Consider the following 19,439-nt stretch of genomic DNA (forward strand, 5'->3'; position numbering starts at 1 on the left):
AGTCCCTAATCAAATGGCAAAATCAAATGACAAAACACAATAATGGAATAGATAACAACTATCATATTCCTGACTTGGTACAGGCATTTTCTTATGTAGAAAATGGTTGCAAAACACACTTTCTGCTTCAAATATCCAATTAGAAAAGCAGCATTAAATTTACCCTGATAAACAACACCACAGACATGAATACTTACTTATCAGCAAATACAATTTCTGTTTCAATTGTAAAGTTTAAAATAATTTATCTACCGCAAAATTGCAAACTCATAAATGTTTTCAAATTAATCAACAGTTTTCGTGAAAAAGATAAGAATTCAACATACAGGTAACTAGAGTATTTTTTTTTTTCGTTGTGAGCCGCTTGAGAAGTTTAAATGTAGCCCAGTAGCCAGTACTTCGGTACTGGCATGATAATACGGATTTTTTGTTATTAAAATTTGCTGTAACAAAATGATAGAAATTATTATAAATGAAGGAATGTATCTCCGTCATGCAAAGCTCTGATTCCTTTCACGGATTTGGCTATACTTTTTGGACCTTTTGGATTATAGCTCTTCATCTTTTATATAAGCTTTGGATTTCAAATATTTTGGCCACGAGCATCACTGAAGAGACATGTATTGTCGAAACGCGCATCTGGTGCAAGAAAATTAGTACCGTTAATTTTATTAAATGACTATAAATATGACCACACTGCATCATCTATGCATCAGAACCATGTATAGTTGACACCTAACATAAACATAAAAATATAAAAAGTAACTATGATCTGTACGGTTAAGTGCTACTTTTATTTATCAACAATGGTATTTGCCTTAAACATGTTCTCCAGTGCCAATATCACAGTTGTTTTCCATTCGTTTGATTTGTTTGAGCTTTTGATTTTGCTATTTGATAGGGTCTTTCTATTTTAGATTTTCCTTTGAGTTTGTTATTTTTGTTTCTTTAAGTTTTTATGTTTTTTCGCCGAAGTGGCCAAGGAAATGGCGATTTTAATTTTTTTCTGTGGCGAAATGTTAAGCTTGTTTGTTGTATATTTGAGCATTTTATAAAGTTTTTATTGTGATTAGCTTTTTGTGATCGAACATAATCTGAGTTTGAGATAAGAATGCCTAAGATGGATTGTGCTCTTGGTGATAAAAATAAAGTCTTCTGTCAATTCGCAAAACTTTCATTTATTTCATCTCGCTTCACAGTACTCTTAAAGTATTTTGAAATTTGAAAAAGATGTAATGCTTTTTTAATCATTTGAAACTTTATAAAATGTCATACGGAATAATTTTGGGATGACACTTTGTCTTCACTTGAAAGTAGTTTCACGGTTTCACATCTCGACATGTTAATGCAGTTTTTATATAGAGTTATCTCGCTTCGCTTTCGTCAAACTGTTAATTCTTGAAGCTTTATTTTTTTGCTAATTTCGCGATAACAGTTATACATGAAAAGTCCACTTGGAATATCTAGTGAAAACTCGATCCAAAGGACAAACTTGTGCATGAATAAATACCATGCAACTGATACTGATATGGATTGATACATAGATGAGGGTTCAACTTATATACGAGTTAAAAATAAAATCACAAAACAAATCCAATGAAAATTTAAAGCAGAGAGTTCCTAACTAAAATTTCTATATGATAAAATAAAAAAGCTCAAACAAATGGATAACAGCTGTCTTATTCCTGACTTGGTGGTTTAAACGACTTTTAAATTCTTCTTGCATTATTTATGTAATGCTTTGAATTGTTAACGTAAAAGTAGTTGTTTCATAATCATTTTTGCGTTAATTTATGGTGGGTTTCTGTGTGTAGTGTCTTCATGCTTTGTAGAAGAACCCCTATGTGTCAACAGTTTAAAAAACAGAAATTTACATAGTTACTACACCAATGATATGTCATGTCAACGCAGAAGTGCTGGATAATAGAAAATGATTTAAAAATTTGATGTTCAATATCTTATTAGTTTACCTTGTGTACAAAAGCATGTTTATACGAGTCAAATTTTCTGTATGAAATTTTACTAGTTTAAAGAATGAAAGATCAGAGAAGGTTTTTAAACATTCATATAGATTTAAATAAGTATATAAAGTCAGACTTCAATTTGTGTGGTCGTTTTGCTAGATTTTATTTTAAATCTGCCAGATTCCCCTACCTATTTTATACCAATGTAGACTAGTCATGGTTATTGAACCTTATTCATTTCGAATGGTAAAGTTAATATTGTTTATTTAAATCGCTGAAGATTGTCCATGCATTTAAATATGTTAGAAAAATTACCATTTGTTGTTAATCATTTATTTCATTTATTACGTAGTACTGTATTATATTGAAAATGAAAGAGAACAGCAGTATAGAGTTTTATTGCAGGGTTTATCAAGGTGGTACCTAACACCTTAACTAAAATTGATTTAGCTCGTTCAATTTTCTTAAAATTTTGACAAAGTATTTACTTTGACCCTTTAACAAAAATATAAAAAAATCAAAAAAATTGAACCAACCGTTTAATCAGAAAAATTACACTGGTTATATAGCAGTTTGACAAACACTCGTTTTGATCATTGAGAAACTTAATATTCCCTTAAGAACACAGCGTCATTTAAACGTTCTTCTGATTTTACAGAGTTATCTCCCTGTAGTGTTAGGTACCACCTTAAGAATAAAAATAATGCAAATGTTAAATGTTTTTTTTGTCAGAGTGTGGAAATATTCTAAAGGAGTTTATCGCTTGTTTTTTTAACCGATTATCAATTCTGCTGATTTGATTTGAAACTATCTATAAACACACAAGGATAAAAGAACTAAATGTCACCGTTCGGCATTTAACAATGAGCGAAAACCATACTGTGAAATCAGCTTTAAGCAATCTCCGATAATAATAAGAAATTGATCCTAAGACATTTTCAAGATTTATGGAGGAGAATGTTTATAAGAACCTTTCCGCAGCTATAGTTAAAAAAAACTTTAACATATCCCCGATTTACACAAGTCCATCTCATAGCCTTAGACAGATTGAAATAGATAATCAAAGATTTTTATCGTTACAATGAACGAACAACAGTGTAATTTTAAATCTAACTGAAATCATATCAATAATATCTTCGTAATGTTTTATTTGGCTTTGAAACTGTTGATTTTAGAGCTACTTCGATGAGTATATTGTAGACTAAACGCTTGTCTAACGTACGCATACTTTTCCTGTTATCTATGATGAGTATACATACTTTTCCTGTAATCTATGATGAGTTAATTTATGGAAAACTTTTGTTTCTAATTGACTGCAATGAAAAACCTGCTTCACAGTTGACGATATATTTGTTCGAATTGTCGTAGCCAGAATCACGATTCTCGTGTTGACTTACACCGACTACGATACATCAGCTGACTTTTATTTTGCTATGGGACAGCACCAGTTTACTCAATTACTAGTGAGACAGGAATTACATACCCTTCAAGAGCAAAACAAATATCTTAAATGTCTTTTTGATCGGAATGAACCAAATACTTCAAAAAAGGTCCTTTTGTTTTCATTGATAATTATTTTACTTCAATTCTTAGTTTACTCCTGTTTTTCAAAAGGTTCACATTTTTTCTTGCTATTGTATTTTTTTTTGTGTATATGTTGATTCTATCGGTGATGGTGTTTTCTATTCTTCGTCACCATTTAATGAAATATCATTTTCAAGCTTTAGCATTAGACACGTATTAGGATTTAAGATACATGTAAAAGAGGGGCGAAAGATACCAGAGGGACATAGATCGAAAATCAACTGACAACGCCATGGCTAAGATTGAAAAAAAAAAACAAAAAAGGCAAATAGTTGTACACAAGACACAACATAGAAAACTAAAGTCTTTGCAACACGAACCCCATCAAAAACTGGGGTGATCTTGGGTGCTCCAGAAGGGTAAACAGATTCTGCTTCACATGTGGCACTTGTAGTGTTGCTCATGGTTATTACAAACCCGGTAAATATTACAATTCGGTAGGTCCCATTCATGAAAAGGGAAGGAGATTGTTCGATTGTATTCGATATCATCTGGGTAATGTAGGTTTAGAATTGTAATAATTTTGTACACAAGACCAATATCCTATTGTATGATGTTTTATATTTGGACAAGAATTGCACCTTCTTAAGTATCTAATTTTGTGTGGTTAGATCTTCGTATTGAAGTACTGTGATAACGTTTACAACTTTGAAAAAACAGTGATTAAAAGAACAGTTTATAAATAAGATAATATCTTCAAGTTAGATTATTAAAGACATATACACCAATCACTACACTGTTCTTTGATGTCTCATATCACAAGCCTAGCAATCAGCACTTCTATGTTGGCATGAATTATCATTGATTTTGACGTATTTATATATCAACTATTAATAAAACTTTGAAATGGCTGTCCGAAATACTAAGTGTTTACTACCCCATACATAGATTACTCTAGTTGATTTGGCGACATCTTTCGGATTTTTAGGTCCTAAATAAATAATATGTGACATCCAAGTCAGATGAATTCAAACAGTTGTGATACCATACTTATATGTTCTTGATGAATTGTAGCCAGATATGATAGAAAATTAAAGAAGTAAATAAAATTGAGAAAGGAAATGGTGAATATGTCAAAGCGACAACCACCCGACCATAGAGCAAACAACAGCCGAAGGCAACCAATGGGTCTTCAATGTAGCGAGAATTCCCGCACCCGTAGGTGTCCTTCAGCTGGCCCCTAAAATATGCATAATAGTACAGTGATAATGGACGTCATACTAAACTCCGAATTATACACAAGAAACTAAAATTTAAAATCATACAAGACTAACAAAGGCCAGAGGCTCCTGACTTGGGACAGGCGCAAAATTGCGGCGGGGTTAAACATGTTTATGAGATCTCAACCCTCCCCCTATACCTCTAGCCTATGTAGAAAAGTAAAAGAATAACAATACGCACATTAAAATTCAGTTCAAGAGAAGTCCGAGTCTGATGTCAAAAGATGTAACAAAAGAAAATAAATAAAATGACAATAATACATAAATAACAACAGACTACTAGCAGTTAACTGACATGCCAGCTCCAGACCTCAATTAAACTGATTGAAAGATTATGTCTTCATCATATGAATATCAGGTACAATCCCTCCCGTTAGGGGTTTAGTATCATACTATCATAAAATATATGAGAAGAACATAACCCGTGTCATGCCAACAACTGTTTTTTTTAGAAATAAATGTGTTTAGTTCCGATGCAAAGACCCTATCAGTGAATCAATGTTAAAGCCAAAATATGCAATCTTTAATGACCTGACAACAGTATCGTAACTATATCCCCTTTTAATAAGTCTATTTAAAGGTTTTGTTAGTTTCTGAGGAGAATACTGACATTTTTGTGCTTTATAAAGAATATTTCCATAAAATTTTGGATGTGAAATACCTGAACGTATAAGATGTCTGCATGTTGAGTTATATTTACGAATTATTTCCTTATACCGGTGATAAAATTTAGTAAATGTTTTGACCAGTTTGTGATATCGAAAACCCTGGTGTAATAATTTTTCAGTAATACATAAATTTCTCTCGCTAAAATCTAATACATTGTTACATACACGAGCGAATCGTACAAGTTGAGATATATAAACACCATAAGATGGTGACAAGGGAACGTCACCATCTAAAAATGGATAATTAACAATAGGAAATGAAAAATCATCTCTTTTATCATAAATTTTTGTATTAAGCTTCCCGTTTATGATATAGATATCAAGATCGAGGAAAGGGCAGTGGTCATTGTTATCATTAGCTTTATTTAAAGTAAGTTCTACAGGATAAATTTCTTTAGTATACATACTGAAGTCGTCATTATTTAGAGCCAATATATCATCCAAATATCTAAAAGTATTGTTAAATTTTTGTATCAAATGTTGTTTTGATGGGTCTTTGCTAATTTTAGTCATAAATTGTAACTCATAACAATACAAAAACAGGTCCGCAATAAAATCCTTTTACAGATCCGTTACAAACCTTAATGTTAATGTCGATTATAATTCTAAACATGAATCTGATATATGAGAGAACTTATTTGGTGGTTCGATTGTCATTCTTATGCCTACTCATATATTACTTCCGACAACTTCTGTCACATTCATTTTGTAAACTTGTAAATAAAATTGCATATAAGTTCAGTCATTTTATGGTCTAAGAGATATACTGTTTGTCACGGCTTTGTCCTTCCATAATAAACCAGTTCCTGAATTTTGATGGTAGCTGTCCTTGGGGAGGGTGTCGTTTATCTTTTACACAAGCATTTTTAATAGACTCCGCTGTAAATATCTCGGCTTTTCTAGTACTCATAAGGAAACGAATATAGCTAGACACTGTTGGTTGATTAAGGCACAATGCACTGAATTGTTTCGTTCTCGACGTTGGAGGTCTTTTTGTTCCTTGCTGTTCCTGATCCTTGTTTGGCCTTGCTTTTGGCGTATTTAACCGTTCCACTATTTTGTTGATTTCATATTTAGACTTTGTTTGAAAAGCAGGTGCTTTTTGAATAAATATCTTATATTCAGGAATATATTCTTTATTCCTATTCGACATTTTACAGTATCTATTCAAGTCATAAACTTTTAAAATACAGCTGGTATTTTATATGTTTTTTTTTATATACTTCCAATTTCTTTTATATGTACTTATATAAAATAAATTATAAATTCAATTTAAAAAAATGCTAATAGAAGTCATAAAACGATTTACATACACATCATGTGGCAATCGGTGTTACAAAGCACAAATTTTACTTTACAGAATCCCATTAGAAACACGGCATGAAAACCAATCAAAACAACATAAACTGCTCATCCTGATAATCTGAATTTTTTTTCACAGCCAGTATCATAACAGATTGTAAATGGTTATCAAAGGTACCAGGATTCTAAACTTTTGAAAAATAAATTGTGTCTTTTGAAATTTTTCAACCGATTGAGTTGTTTTATTAAAATTACATGCTGTATCAAATATGTATTATTATCATATAACAGTTCATATTTACATAGATATAGGAAGATGTGGTGGGAGTGCCAATGAGACAACTCTCCATCCAAATAACAATTTATAAAAGTAAACCATTATAGGTCAATGTACGGCCTTCAACACGGAGCCTTGGCTCATTCCGAACAAAAACCTTAAAAAGGCCCTCAACATTACAAGTGTTAGATAAATATTTAAATATAGAATGTTTTACATTAAGTTATTTAATATATTAAGGTATAGATAAAGAGTGTACGTGAAATGTATTGTTTTTTTTATTTTATTTTTTGTATAATTTTTCCTAGATACCAGGATTGAAATTTTATATTTTCGCCAAACACGCGTTTCGTCTACAAAAGATTCATCAGTAACGCTGGAAGATATTATTTTTTAGAAAGGCCAAATAAAGTACGAAATTGAAGAGCATTGTAGACCAAAGATTCCTAAAAGTTTTGCCAAATACAGTTGAGGTAATCTACCCCTGAGGTTGAAAAGCCTTAGTATTTAAAAAAAATTCAAAGTTTTGTAAACAGTAAATAAAGGCAACAGTAGTATACCGTTATTCAAACCTCATAAATCCATGGACAAAAAACAAAATCGGCGTAACAAACTAAAACTGAGGGAAACGCATTAAATATAAGAGGAGAACAACGACACAACATTAAAATGTAACACATACACACAGAAACGGACTAAGCATTAGACAAAATCCTATGAGAATAACAAATATAACATCAAAACCAAATACATGAATTTGGGATAGATAAGTACCGTGACACGTCTTATAGTAATGTGAATTCACCCTAAAAAAATAAGAGAAAACAACGACACAACGGAAACACAACGTTAAAATGTAACACACACAGAACGAACTATAATATAACAATGGCCATATTCCTGATTTGGTACAGGACATTTTTAAAGGAAAAATGGTGGGTGAAACTGGTTTTGTGGCATTCCAAACCTCCCTCTTTTATAACCATTTGAAATATAACATTAAAATGACAACACAACATTACAGGACTACAATATAAATAAATAGAACACAATTGACAAAGAAACACACGAAAAATTGCTAACAAAAGGCATTAAGTTTAAAATTTTTAATACGCCAGAAGTGCATTTTGCCCACACAAGAATTACTAGTGACACCCAGATACAAAAGTTTGAAAGCCGAAACAAGTATAAAGTTGAACAGCATCGGGGAACAAAAGTTCAAAAAAAGTTGTGCCAAAAACGGCCAGGGTTTTCTTTAGGTACAAGAACATCCCTATTATTTAGAATAGTTTATACTTTTGCAAACAGTAAATTTTATAAAATAACTATACAAAAGATGCACATGATAAACTGAAGTATTAACTAATTATATTTTACAGGAAACAACCGAAATACATCACATAACCCGTCACATAGTAAATCTATAATTATGACCATATCAATGAAAACTCATGTCAACACAGAAGTGCTGACTACTGGGCTGGTGATACCAGGCATACGTGCTTGTGGTTATTATGTATTTGGTCCATCATTAAAAATAAATGTCTGATTTCTTTTTGATAACAACCTATCAGATTCGAGAAATAAAAACAACAAAGGAAATCATGTATGTGCTTAATTGTGAATTATATTAGTTTAGTTTAGGACTTGAATTGAAATTCCAATTGTTTTTTAAAGAGGTATCTGGATTCTAATGATTCCGAATTTGTACTGTAGCAACTGCAACGAAATATTTATAATTCAAACTTATCCGATTCTATATAACTACCAATATAACGTTTGCTGAATATTCATTTTTATTAAATTGTATCCGCTTTACATTATTTTAAAGATAATATAACAATTTATTAAAATTCATTTTATCTTTGTTTCGCCATCTTGTATTCTTCTCAAAAAGTTTTGTGATATATGAAAAAACCCTCATATCTTGATTAATCATTGCTTAATCCCGAGAGTCCGTCATTAAGACACATGTGACAAAGAAAGAATTATACACCAAATAATTTGCTGTCTTTAAAAATCGACGAATACATAGCAGTAACCTATCCTTTAATTCATGTTTAAAGAGTTTTTCCTCATACATTTTTACTGATATAATGTTCAAATTTTGATAATTGTTCAAGGCAAGATTGATACAATAAAATACAATACTGGTCCTTATTGGGAGATATTTTGATACAACAAGGTCATACATAATATTAAGGACATTAATTATGAATACAAAGCAAACTTAATTATTTCGTGTAAATTGAACATTTTAACTATATGTTGAAATAAATCCTTTTAAACTGATAAAATATAAACGGGTTATGAATCTGTACAAGAAGTGAATTGTGTTAACTATGTTGACAAATGGTTTGGAACGATCATAAATTGAATAAAAAACGTTGAAACAATGAAAGTTTTGTTTATCCCACATTTTGTTTTAACATAAAATTAAATAAAAAAAAAAGAATTTAATTTAAAAAATTATGCAGAAAAGGGTAGTCTTATATCAAAATGAGAAACCAAAGGATAATTTACAGAGGCCCGGGATTTGCACCTCTATCCAAAAATGTGAACATTGTCAACTATGAGTACATTCCAGAATATATGACGTACATTCCTAAAGCAGCAGCATTTAGAGCAGCTTCTGGTGACAAGATAAATGAAATGGTAGAAAGATTAAGCACTCCATCATCATCTGCTAGCAGAGAAAGCAGCAGCAATAGGGCAAGATGTACGGATAAAAAGGGCATCGTTCAACCATCTCTGGTAGACTGCAGATTAAATATTCTTAGACTGAACCAACCAACTGTATCAAGCTATATAAGATTTCAGATGAGAAGCAGAAAGGATCGGTTGATAAATGTTGAGGATATAAGGAATTCTTGTGATAAATATAATAGACATCCTCCACAAGGATATGTACACGCAAGGTATAGAAACTGGTTTACTGTAGAGGGGCATACACTCTGGAATTAAGAACTAATGAATGGCATATACAAAATGTATTTTATTAACTTGGTTATTTTTGTGATGTAAGGCAAAGTTCATTGTTTATTCTCAGTTGAGACACTTTTAAGGACTATATTAACATGTTTGATATTCAAGTGTTTCGCGTTGCTACAATTGAAAAGAAGTGAGCAAATGTGTAACAACAATATCAACAAAGTGGAGATAATTTTCTATATATCAGACAGAATTACTGATAGTTTTATTTGCTTTGAAGCCAAATATATTCCTTCAGATTACATGTTAAAACCAAATAACAATATTAAGAATGCACAATCAGTGGGTAAGATATGTCTTGACGCGGGTATCTTATAATGATAATTTATGTAAAATGACAACAATATGTACAGAACTCGACAACAAAATTCTCTATTTTTCTATATCATTTTGCCGGAATAGACGAATTGGGCAGTCGATAAAAGGAGACTATATCGTTCAACATAAAACTTGACTGGCTTATTTCAATTGTCTGCTAAATTTCGTATTAAGAGTATTAGAAGTGTACTTCTTTTATAAAAGCTCCATAAAAGAGCTATTGTGTTTACTATTTTTTTCTATTTATTATCAGACCTCATTCTAACATTATAAACGAGTCCAAGTTGTACGCAAATTTACCAAAATCTATGACATAATCCATTTACTGTTCTTTGATCTTAAACATTAGTAAAATATTGCTTCTACATCTAAAAGAGAAACACTTCACGTTGCACACTATTTAGAAGTAAAATAAAAAAAAAATACTGAATTCAGATGAAATTCAAAAAGAAAAGTCCCTAATCAAATGTTAAAACCAAAAGCTCAAACACATCAAACGCATTCAAACCAATTGCAAAGGTCATATTCCTGACTTGGTACAGACATTTTCTGATGTAGAAAATGGTGGATTAAACCTTCCAATAATTATTTTTTGTACGATATATAGATAAGCAGAAAGACTGTTAAATCACCACTAGATTTGGTGGAATAAAATGAAAACAACACGTTATTTATTGTATGCGGCCACAACGCTTTTTGATTTAGATTTCCCTGTATCAGGAATGCTCACAGCTTTATAACCTGAGATTCCACATTTTTGATGGGGTTTGTGTTGCTTAGTCTTAAGTTTTCTATGCTGTGTCTTGTGTACTATTATTTGTCTGTTTGTCATTTTCCTTTTTAACCATGACGTTGTCGGTTTATTTTCGATCTATCATTTCGAATGTCCCTGTGGTATCTTTCGCCCTCTTTTGAAAGCCAAGGATGTATAAGAACCGATTCATTCGAAGAGCTAAATAACTACAACTGAAATGTAAAATAACCAAATCCCTCTAAGGTAAACCTTGCCTTATGGAGTTGAAACCTTAGTTTCTTTTACATTAATTAAATTTAAACGGAAAAATTTGGAAAGGTTTGATATAATAACATAAACGGTACCAATTTTGCTGCACAATTAATGTTTCTTATGAAATAGGCAAAGCCGGGTAAGGAATCGGAGCTTTGCATAGAGAAATATGTTCCTCAATTTAATATAATTCCAAATATTTTATAAAGCAAATTTTAATATAATACAAGAGGCTCTCAAGAGCCTGAATCGCTCACCTTAATTCTTTTGGTTAAATCTCTCATCAATGATTATTTTGGCTTTTCAATTTATTTAAATGTTTTTTGGATCGTCCTATTTTCTTCAAAAGCCAAAAAAAATAATCATTTTCTCCTATGTTCTATTTTAGCCATAGGAGCTATGTTTCTTGACATACAAGGAAATAAAATATAAAATTTATACTAGATACTCTGAAACTCATTTAGCCTAAGTTTGGCTGAAATTGATACAGCAGTTTCAAAGGAGAAGATTTTTTAAAGTAAGTCAACATGATGAACAAATTGTAAAAAAGTCTTTAAAGGGCAATAACTCCTTAAGGGGTCAATTGACAATTTTGGTCAATTTGACTTAATTGAAGATCTTACTTTGCTGAACATTATTACTGTTTACAGTTTATTTCTATCTATAATTATATTCAAGATAATAAACAAAAACAGCAAAATTTCCTTAAAATTATCAATTCAGGGGCAGCAACCCAACAACAGGTTGTCTGATTCATCTGAAAATTTCAGGGCAGATAGATCTTGACCTGATAAACAATATTACCCCGTCTATTTGCTCTAAATGCTTTGGTTTTTGAGTTATAAGCCAAAAACAGCATTTGACCCCTATGTTCTATTTTTAGCAATGGCGACCATGTTTGTTGATAGATCATAACTTCGGATACAATTTACAAGCTAGATACCCTAAGGAACATTCAGTTAAAGTTTGGAAGTATTTGGCCCAGTAGTTTCAGAGGAGAAGATTTTTGTAAAAGATTACTAAGATTTACGAAAAATGGTTAAAAATTGACTATAAAGGGCAATAACTCCTAAAGGGGTCAACTGACCATTTCCGTCATGTTGACTTATTTGTAAATCTTACTTTGCTGAACATTATTGCTGTTTACAGTTTATCTCTATCTATAATAATATTCAAGATAATAACCAAAAACAGCAAAATTTCTTTAAAATTACCAATTCAGGGGCAGTAACCCAACAACAGGTTGTCTGATTCATCTGAAAATTTCAGGGTAGATAGATCTTGACCTGATAAACAATATTATCCCTGTCAGATTTGCTCTAAATGCTTTGGTTTTTGAGTTATAAGCCAAAAACAGCATTTGACCCCTATGTTCTATTTTTAGCAATGGCGACCATGTTTGTTGATAGATCACAACTTCGGATACAATTTACAAACTAGATACCCTAAGAAACATTCAGTTAATGTTTGGAAGTATTTGGCCCAGTAGTTTTAGAGGAGAAGATTTTTGTAAAAGATTACTAAGATTTACGAAAAATGGTTAAAAATTGACTATAAAGGGCAATAACTCCTAAAGGGGTCAACTGACCATTTCCGTCATGTTGACTTATTTGTAAATCTTACTTTGCTGAACATTATTGCTGTTTACAGTTTATCTCTATCTATAATAATATTCAAGATAATAACCAAAAACAGCAAAATTTCTTTAAAATTACCAATTCAGGGGCAGTAACCCAACAACAGGTTGTCTGATTCATCTGAAAATTTCAGGGTAGATAGATCTTGACCTGATAAACAATATTACCCCGTCAGATTTGCTCTAAATGCTTTGGTTTTTGAGTTATAAGCCAAAAACAGCATTTGACCCCTATGTTCTATTTTTAGCAATGGCGACCATGTTTGTTGATAGATCATAACTTCGGATACAATTTACAAGCTAGATACCCTAAGGAACATTCAGTTAAAGTTTGGAAGTATTTGGCCCAGTAGTTTCAGAGGAGAAGATTTTTGTAAAAGATTACTAAGATTTACGAAAAATGGTTAAAAATTGACTATAAAGGGCAATAACTCCTAAAGGGGTCAACTGACCATTTCCGTCATGTTGACTTATTTGTAAATCTTACTTTGCTGAACATTATTGCTGTTTACAGTTTATCTCTATCTATAATAATATTCAAGATAATAACCAAAAACAGCAAAATTTCTTTAAAATTACCAATTCAGGGGCAGTAACCCAACAACAGGTTGTCTGATTCATCTGAAAATTTCAGGGTAGATAGATCTTGACCTGATAAACAATATTATCCCTGTCAGATTTGCTCTAAATGCTTTGGTTTTTGAGTTATAAGCCAAAAACAGCATTTGACCCCTATGTTCTATTTTTAGCAATGGCGACCATGTTTGTTGATAGATCATAACTTCGGATACAATTTACAAGCTAGATACCCTAAGGAACATTCAGTTAAAGTTTGGAAGTATTTGGCCCAGTAGTTTCAGAGGAGAAGATTTTTGTAAAAGATTACTAAGATTTACGAAAAATGGTTAAAAATTGACTATAAAGGGCAATAACTCCTAAAGGGGTCAACTGACCATTTCCGTCATGTTGACTTATTTGTAAATCTTACTTTGCTGAACATTATTGCTGTTTACAGTTTATCTCTATCTATAATAATATTCAAGATAATAACCAAAAACAGCAAAATTTCTTTAAAATTACCAATTCAGGGGCAGTAACCCAACAACAGGTTGTCTGATTCATCTGAAAATTTCAGGGTAGATAGATCTTGACCTGATAAACAATATTATCCCTGTCAGATTTGCTCTAAATGCTTTGGTTTTTGAGTTATAAGCCAAAAACAGCATTTGACCCCTATGTTCTATTTTTAGCAATGGCGACCATGTTTGTTGATAGATCACAACTTCGGATACAATTTACAAACTAGATACCCTAAGGAACATTCAGTTAAAGTTTGGAAGTATTTGGCCCAGTAGTTTCAGAGGAGAAGATTTTTGTAAAAGATTACTAAGATTTACGAAAAATGGTTAAAAATTGACTATAAAGGGCAATAACTCCTAAAGGGGTCAACTGACCATTTCCGTCATGTTGACTTATTTGTAAATTTTACTTTGCTGAACATTATTCCTGTTTACAGTTTATCTCTATCTATAATAATATTCAAGATAATAACCAAAAACAGCAAAATTTCCTTAAAATTACCAATTCAGGGGCAGCAACCCAACAACGGGTTGTCTGATTCATCTGAAAATTTCAGGGCAGATAGATCTTGACCTGATAAACAATATTACCCCATGTCAGATTTGCTCTAAATGCTTTGGTTTTTGAGTTATAAGCCAAAAACTGCATTTGACCCCTATGTTCTATTTTTAGCAATGGAGACCATGTTTGTTGATAGATCAAAACTTCGGATACAATTTATAAATTAGATACCCTAAGGAACATTCAGTTAAAGTTTGAAAGTATTTGGCCCAGTAGTTTCAGAGGAGAAGATTCTTGAAATAGTTTACGACGACAGACGACGACAGACGACGGACGACGGACGACAGACGACGGACGACGACGGACGCCAAGTGATGGCATAAGCTCACTTGTCCCTTCGGGACAGGTGAGCTAAAAATTCGTATTTTCATGTCAGTACCGAGGTACCGTGGTACTGACAACTGAGCTGATGATACCCTCGGTGACTAATGGTCATCTAGCAGAAGGTATTGACCAAGTTCTGTAAAAATATTCAAACAACATAAACGCTTCTTAATATTAATATTGTCACCTGTATACAATTGACATTTCTTTGTTCAATTAGTGTTTTATAATTCCATTGATTCTCCATAAAAAATGGATGAAAATTATCTGTGTACAATGAGTGCTTTAAATATAATTTCAAATTATTATCAAACAGGAAGTGTTTGCACAGTAGATGTTGAACTTTATATGTTTATGTGTACAATGAATGGTGTAAAATTTGTTACCAATCGACAAAGAGGATGAAGCTGCACGATAGATCTAACAATTGATCATACGCTACAACTCAAAATTATTAAGATGCTGACCAAATAAAAAAATCAATCCAATAAAAGACCAGAACAACTTTATCGAACTTGGACAGCGGAAGGAAACAGATTCGTCAGGTTTATGCAGTTTGAAGAGCATACTATAATGAATACAAGATATATTTTAATAAACTATAAACTCCAAAAATGTAAAGAATGAATTTACAATAAATCCTCAATTTCAGCTTGCTTACTCGCCCTTTTACAAGAAAAAAAATTTAAGACCTTATCCTCAAGGACTCATCGAGGCCAATTTAAGTATGTTGATGTATTTGGTCCTTTCACTTTTCTTCAGCATTTTGACATTTAAATTAGGTTTCAAATAATTTGGTCTCGAGCATCACTGAGAAATATAATTGAAAGCAACAGTAATATGCCGCTGTTCGAAACTTTGAGAATACATTAATTGTCAAAATGCGCAACTTGTGCAGTAAAATTGATACCACTTTTATTATCTTTTTCATGTCTTTTCCATGGTAATCTGCATATTATTTACTATCAGATTTTTTTTATAGACCACTCCAAATTATTTCCAGTACTTTGAATTACTTCTGTATTAGAGGAGTGAGCTAACGATAAACAATCTTCTTCGAAATTTATAGTTTTCTTTAGAGTTGAAAGGAATTTCTCTAGCGCAACATTTTCTTAGAATTTTTGGTTAAATTAGCGAAAGTTTTTTGGTTCCTAGTAAGCGAATTTATGATAATAGTTAAATTGAACCTTGACCATTATTTCCTTTGTCTTACAAATGACAAAGGGATATGGATTCGATTCTGAAAACATGTAATCTTAAAATCCCTATAAAACAGGTCGAAAATATGACATTTCTAGAACTTATCGTTTATGCACCTTGTCATGTATAAATGTGTTGATGATGAATATCATTATCTGTTTGTCTGTGATAATATTATTTCAAAACACAGAAAGAAATACATTTCTAAATATTGATATATTACAAATACTTCTGTACTGAAAAATGCAAAAGTTGATGTTCGAAATTTATATATATTTATCAAGAGGCGGTCTTTTCTCATCTACGTACATACATAAACAGTTTAGAACTCATCATAATGCAAATTTCAGTAAGTATTTTTTTCTATTTTTTCAATTTTATTCTGTCTTTTTGTGTTACTGATATATGTGTTGTCTTGCTGTTACATATTTTGGTGTATATTTTTACAAAAAGAATTGACAAGAACTGATTTTAGATAAGACAAAGGTTTTGTAGTTGCTCAGACTACATACTAGTTTGATTAAAACGAACTTGCTGAGTACGAAAGATTATCATATACGAATATGAAGCATGACTTGTGACCAGTCAACTGTCAAATTCATAAACGGATACCTGGTGCATTGACATTTTTAATACAAGAACATAGAAAAGTGATTTATGATATTCAAAATAATAAAAAAAAGTGCATACGAAAGTGACATTTTCATACATGTATGCAGGTATAAGCATATAAAAATAGAACATGAATATATGACTGATCTTTTCTATAACAAAAAAACTAGTGCTTTTTATCTTCGGTTTTGTGTGTAGTTTTTTATGATCTGCTGTTTGTTTGCTTATCTTTTGAGTGCCCCTTGGTATCTTTTATTTGCATAGCAATTCATGTACTAATGGTCAAACTCTATTGTTTCGAACACAATTCAATACTTCATTCAATATGTCTAATGCATTGCTGCATATACGGCTTTAAACATATCCAATACTCATAATATTTCTTCTTCAATTCGATACTTCATTTCATACATTTTACAATGCATTTTCTTCTTCAGTTTCTTTGTAGAGTACAGAGGGCAATCAGCAACATCATTGTCACCCGGTGAAAATTACAAAATTATATAAGATATAAGATATTACCTCAATGTTTTGTCTTTTAGCGCGGTGACCTATAGTTGTATTATATCTTTTTAAATTAATGATATAAGCTACATTTTTGCTTATCTGAAATATTCTGCCATATTTTGTTCAGAATCCCAAACTGCATTTATGCCTCGGTAGGTTTAGTCAGATAATAGTGGTGCACATCAGTCTTGGATGTCTTATTTCTCCTGGTTATTTCAAGTGCATTCTACAAACGATCGTGTACAGTTGAGATATATATCATATTTCTTTCCCTATATTTATTCAGTTTCATTTCACTTTGCTTATCGAATTATCTATACAAATTCTGCCTTTAAAAAAGTTAATATCTATTTCAATTGGTATCTTTCAACTACTGACAAATTTCTTTATAAGTTTTCAACTACTGACAAATTTCTTTATAAGTTTTCAACTACTGACAAATTTCTTTATAAGTTCACATTTATGATGTACTATTCCATACAAGAAGTCAATATTTTTCTCCAGTGTTAATACATTCTTTTTTTTTATCTTCTTTTAATATATTTGTAATATTACCTAAGAACACAGTCGATTAAATGCCATCTAATACGATGTCTGATCTGCTAAGCGATAAAGAAATGTTTTTATGACACATAATAAACAGATACATCAAGTAAAGCCGAACTATTATATATCATAATCTAACGAGTCTAAACTGCTTTTGTTCGTATTTGTTGAGAGAAAGCTAGATCTCATACTTTTCGTACCATCAACATTTAACCAGTTCTTATACGCCATTGGAAAATATCTTTGTGATGGTGGTAAATTAAGTCTGTCACAAGCATTTGTAATTTCAGTTACCTTCAATTTTCGTTGATTAGCACTCCTCATTCGCAGCCTGATTTTACTAGCTACTGTTGGCTGACTTAATCTGTCAACACTACAATTTTGAGATTCATATGACGATGGCTCTGGGTGAAGAGATTTTATCTCCGATTCTGTTTCCAATTTAGGAGTTCGCATCCGAGGTGTGTATAATCGTTTAGATATTTCTGTCGCTTTACTTCCCGACACAGTTTTGAATGCAGGTGCTTTCGGAATGTATGCCTTGTATTCCGGAACATATTCGTAGGTGATTAAACTAGTTTTTACATCCACATAAACAGGCTTTCTGCCACATTTTCGATGATTTTGTTCTTTCCGTTTCATTGTCCTGTTCTCTAATGAAATGTTTGTGCTGTAAATATTCCTAATGTTGTGTTTCTGAACAGATTGATACCCTGTACTGAAAGCCATTGCTATCCCACGTAAAAATGTCACAAGTTACATAAAATATATATGTAGTCTTGTGCAAACATTGATAATTGTGTATCTATTGACTTGATTTTTAAAATATGCACTTGTGCGTATAAACTTCCTCTTTAAGTTAGCTGGTAAAGGTGAATAAATGAGAAGATTGCATCAATATCTTCAATTATCAATCACTAAGGAAAATGTTAAATGGGTTAAGGGTCCTACAATACATGTGTCTATGGTAAAAACAAACAAAAGATAAAGTTTGATAAATAGAAATACAAACATACTTATTAAAGGTACTATAGCATTCTTTATACCAATAAAGGAAAGTTTAAATATTTTTATCAATCGTACTTCAGTAAAGCAAACTTGTCAGGCTATTTAAGTTAAACGCTAAATAAGACGAGAGAAAAATAACATTCAGCAAATCATTGGTAAAGTATCACGATTTGTATTGTCATAAGTTGTCATAAGTTGTCATCAGTAATTGACATTTGTCTGGTGAACCAGTATTTGCGCAGATTGTGAAACCGTTTATTTATTACAAGTATAAGAGCTTTAGCATGTAATAGATAATTTGAAATGAACATTTAATAGCTGAACACATAGACAAAAGAATTTAAAGAAACCGATGGACAATTAAAATTCAAAGCAAAAGAAAACAGAAAATGTACAGGAACAAAAGATAATCGTCGTAAGAGAACAAGTAGACGGTTCCTACACAGAAAATATCGCACATTTCTTTCGGTGTTATACTCTGCAGAAGGCATAACTGATATTTGTTACCAAATTGACCAAAAAAATGGATTAGTTTCAATTTTTTTAAAAGATTTTGTTTATCAAAACACGCTTGGACTTTTTATAAGGTTTATATTTTCCAAATGTGTTGGGTTATAGTACAAATAATACCACAT

General features: G+C 31.4%; 1 protein-coding gene across 1 annotated transcript; it reads right to left on the minus strand.

Annotated features, from left to right (window-relative positions):
* Positions 1-16,747: 16,747 nt before the first annotated feature.
* Positions 16,748-19,439, minus strand: LOC143045879 (uncharacterized). The gene has a single exon (XM_076218698.1). The coding sequence runs from the start codon at positions 18,523-18,525 to the stop codon at positions 17,917-17,919; it is 609 nt and encodes a 202-aa protein (XP_076074813.1). The 5' UTR covers positions 18,526-19,439; the 3' UTR covers positions 16,748-17,916.

Source organism: Mytilus galloprovincialis, chromosome 9 (genome assembly GCF_965363235.1).
Source record: "Mytilus galloprovincialis chromosome 9, xbMytGall1.hap1.1, whole genome shotgun sequence".
Taxonomy (NCBI): Eukaryota; Metazoa; Mollusca; class Bivalvia; order Mytilida; family Mytilidae; genus Mytilus; species Mytilus galloprovincialis.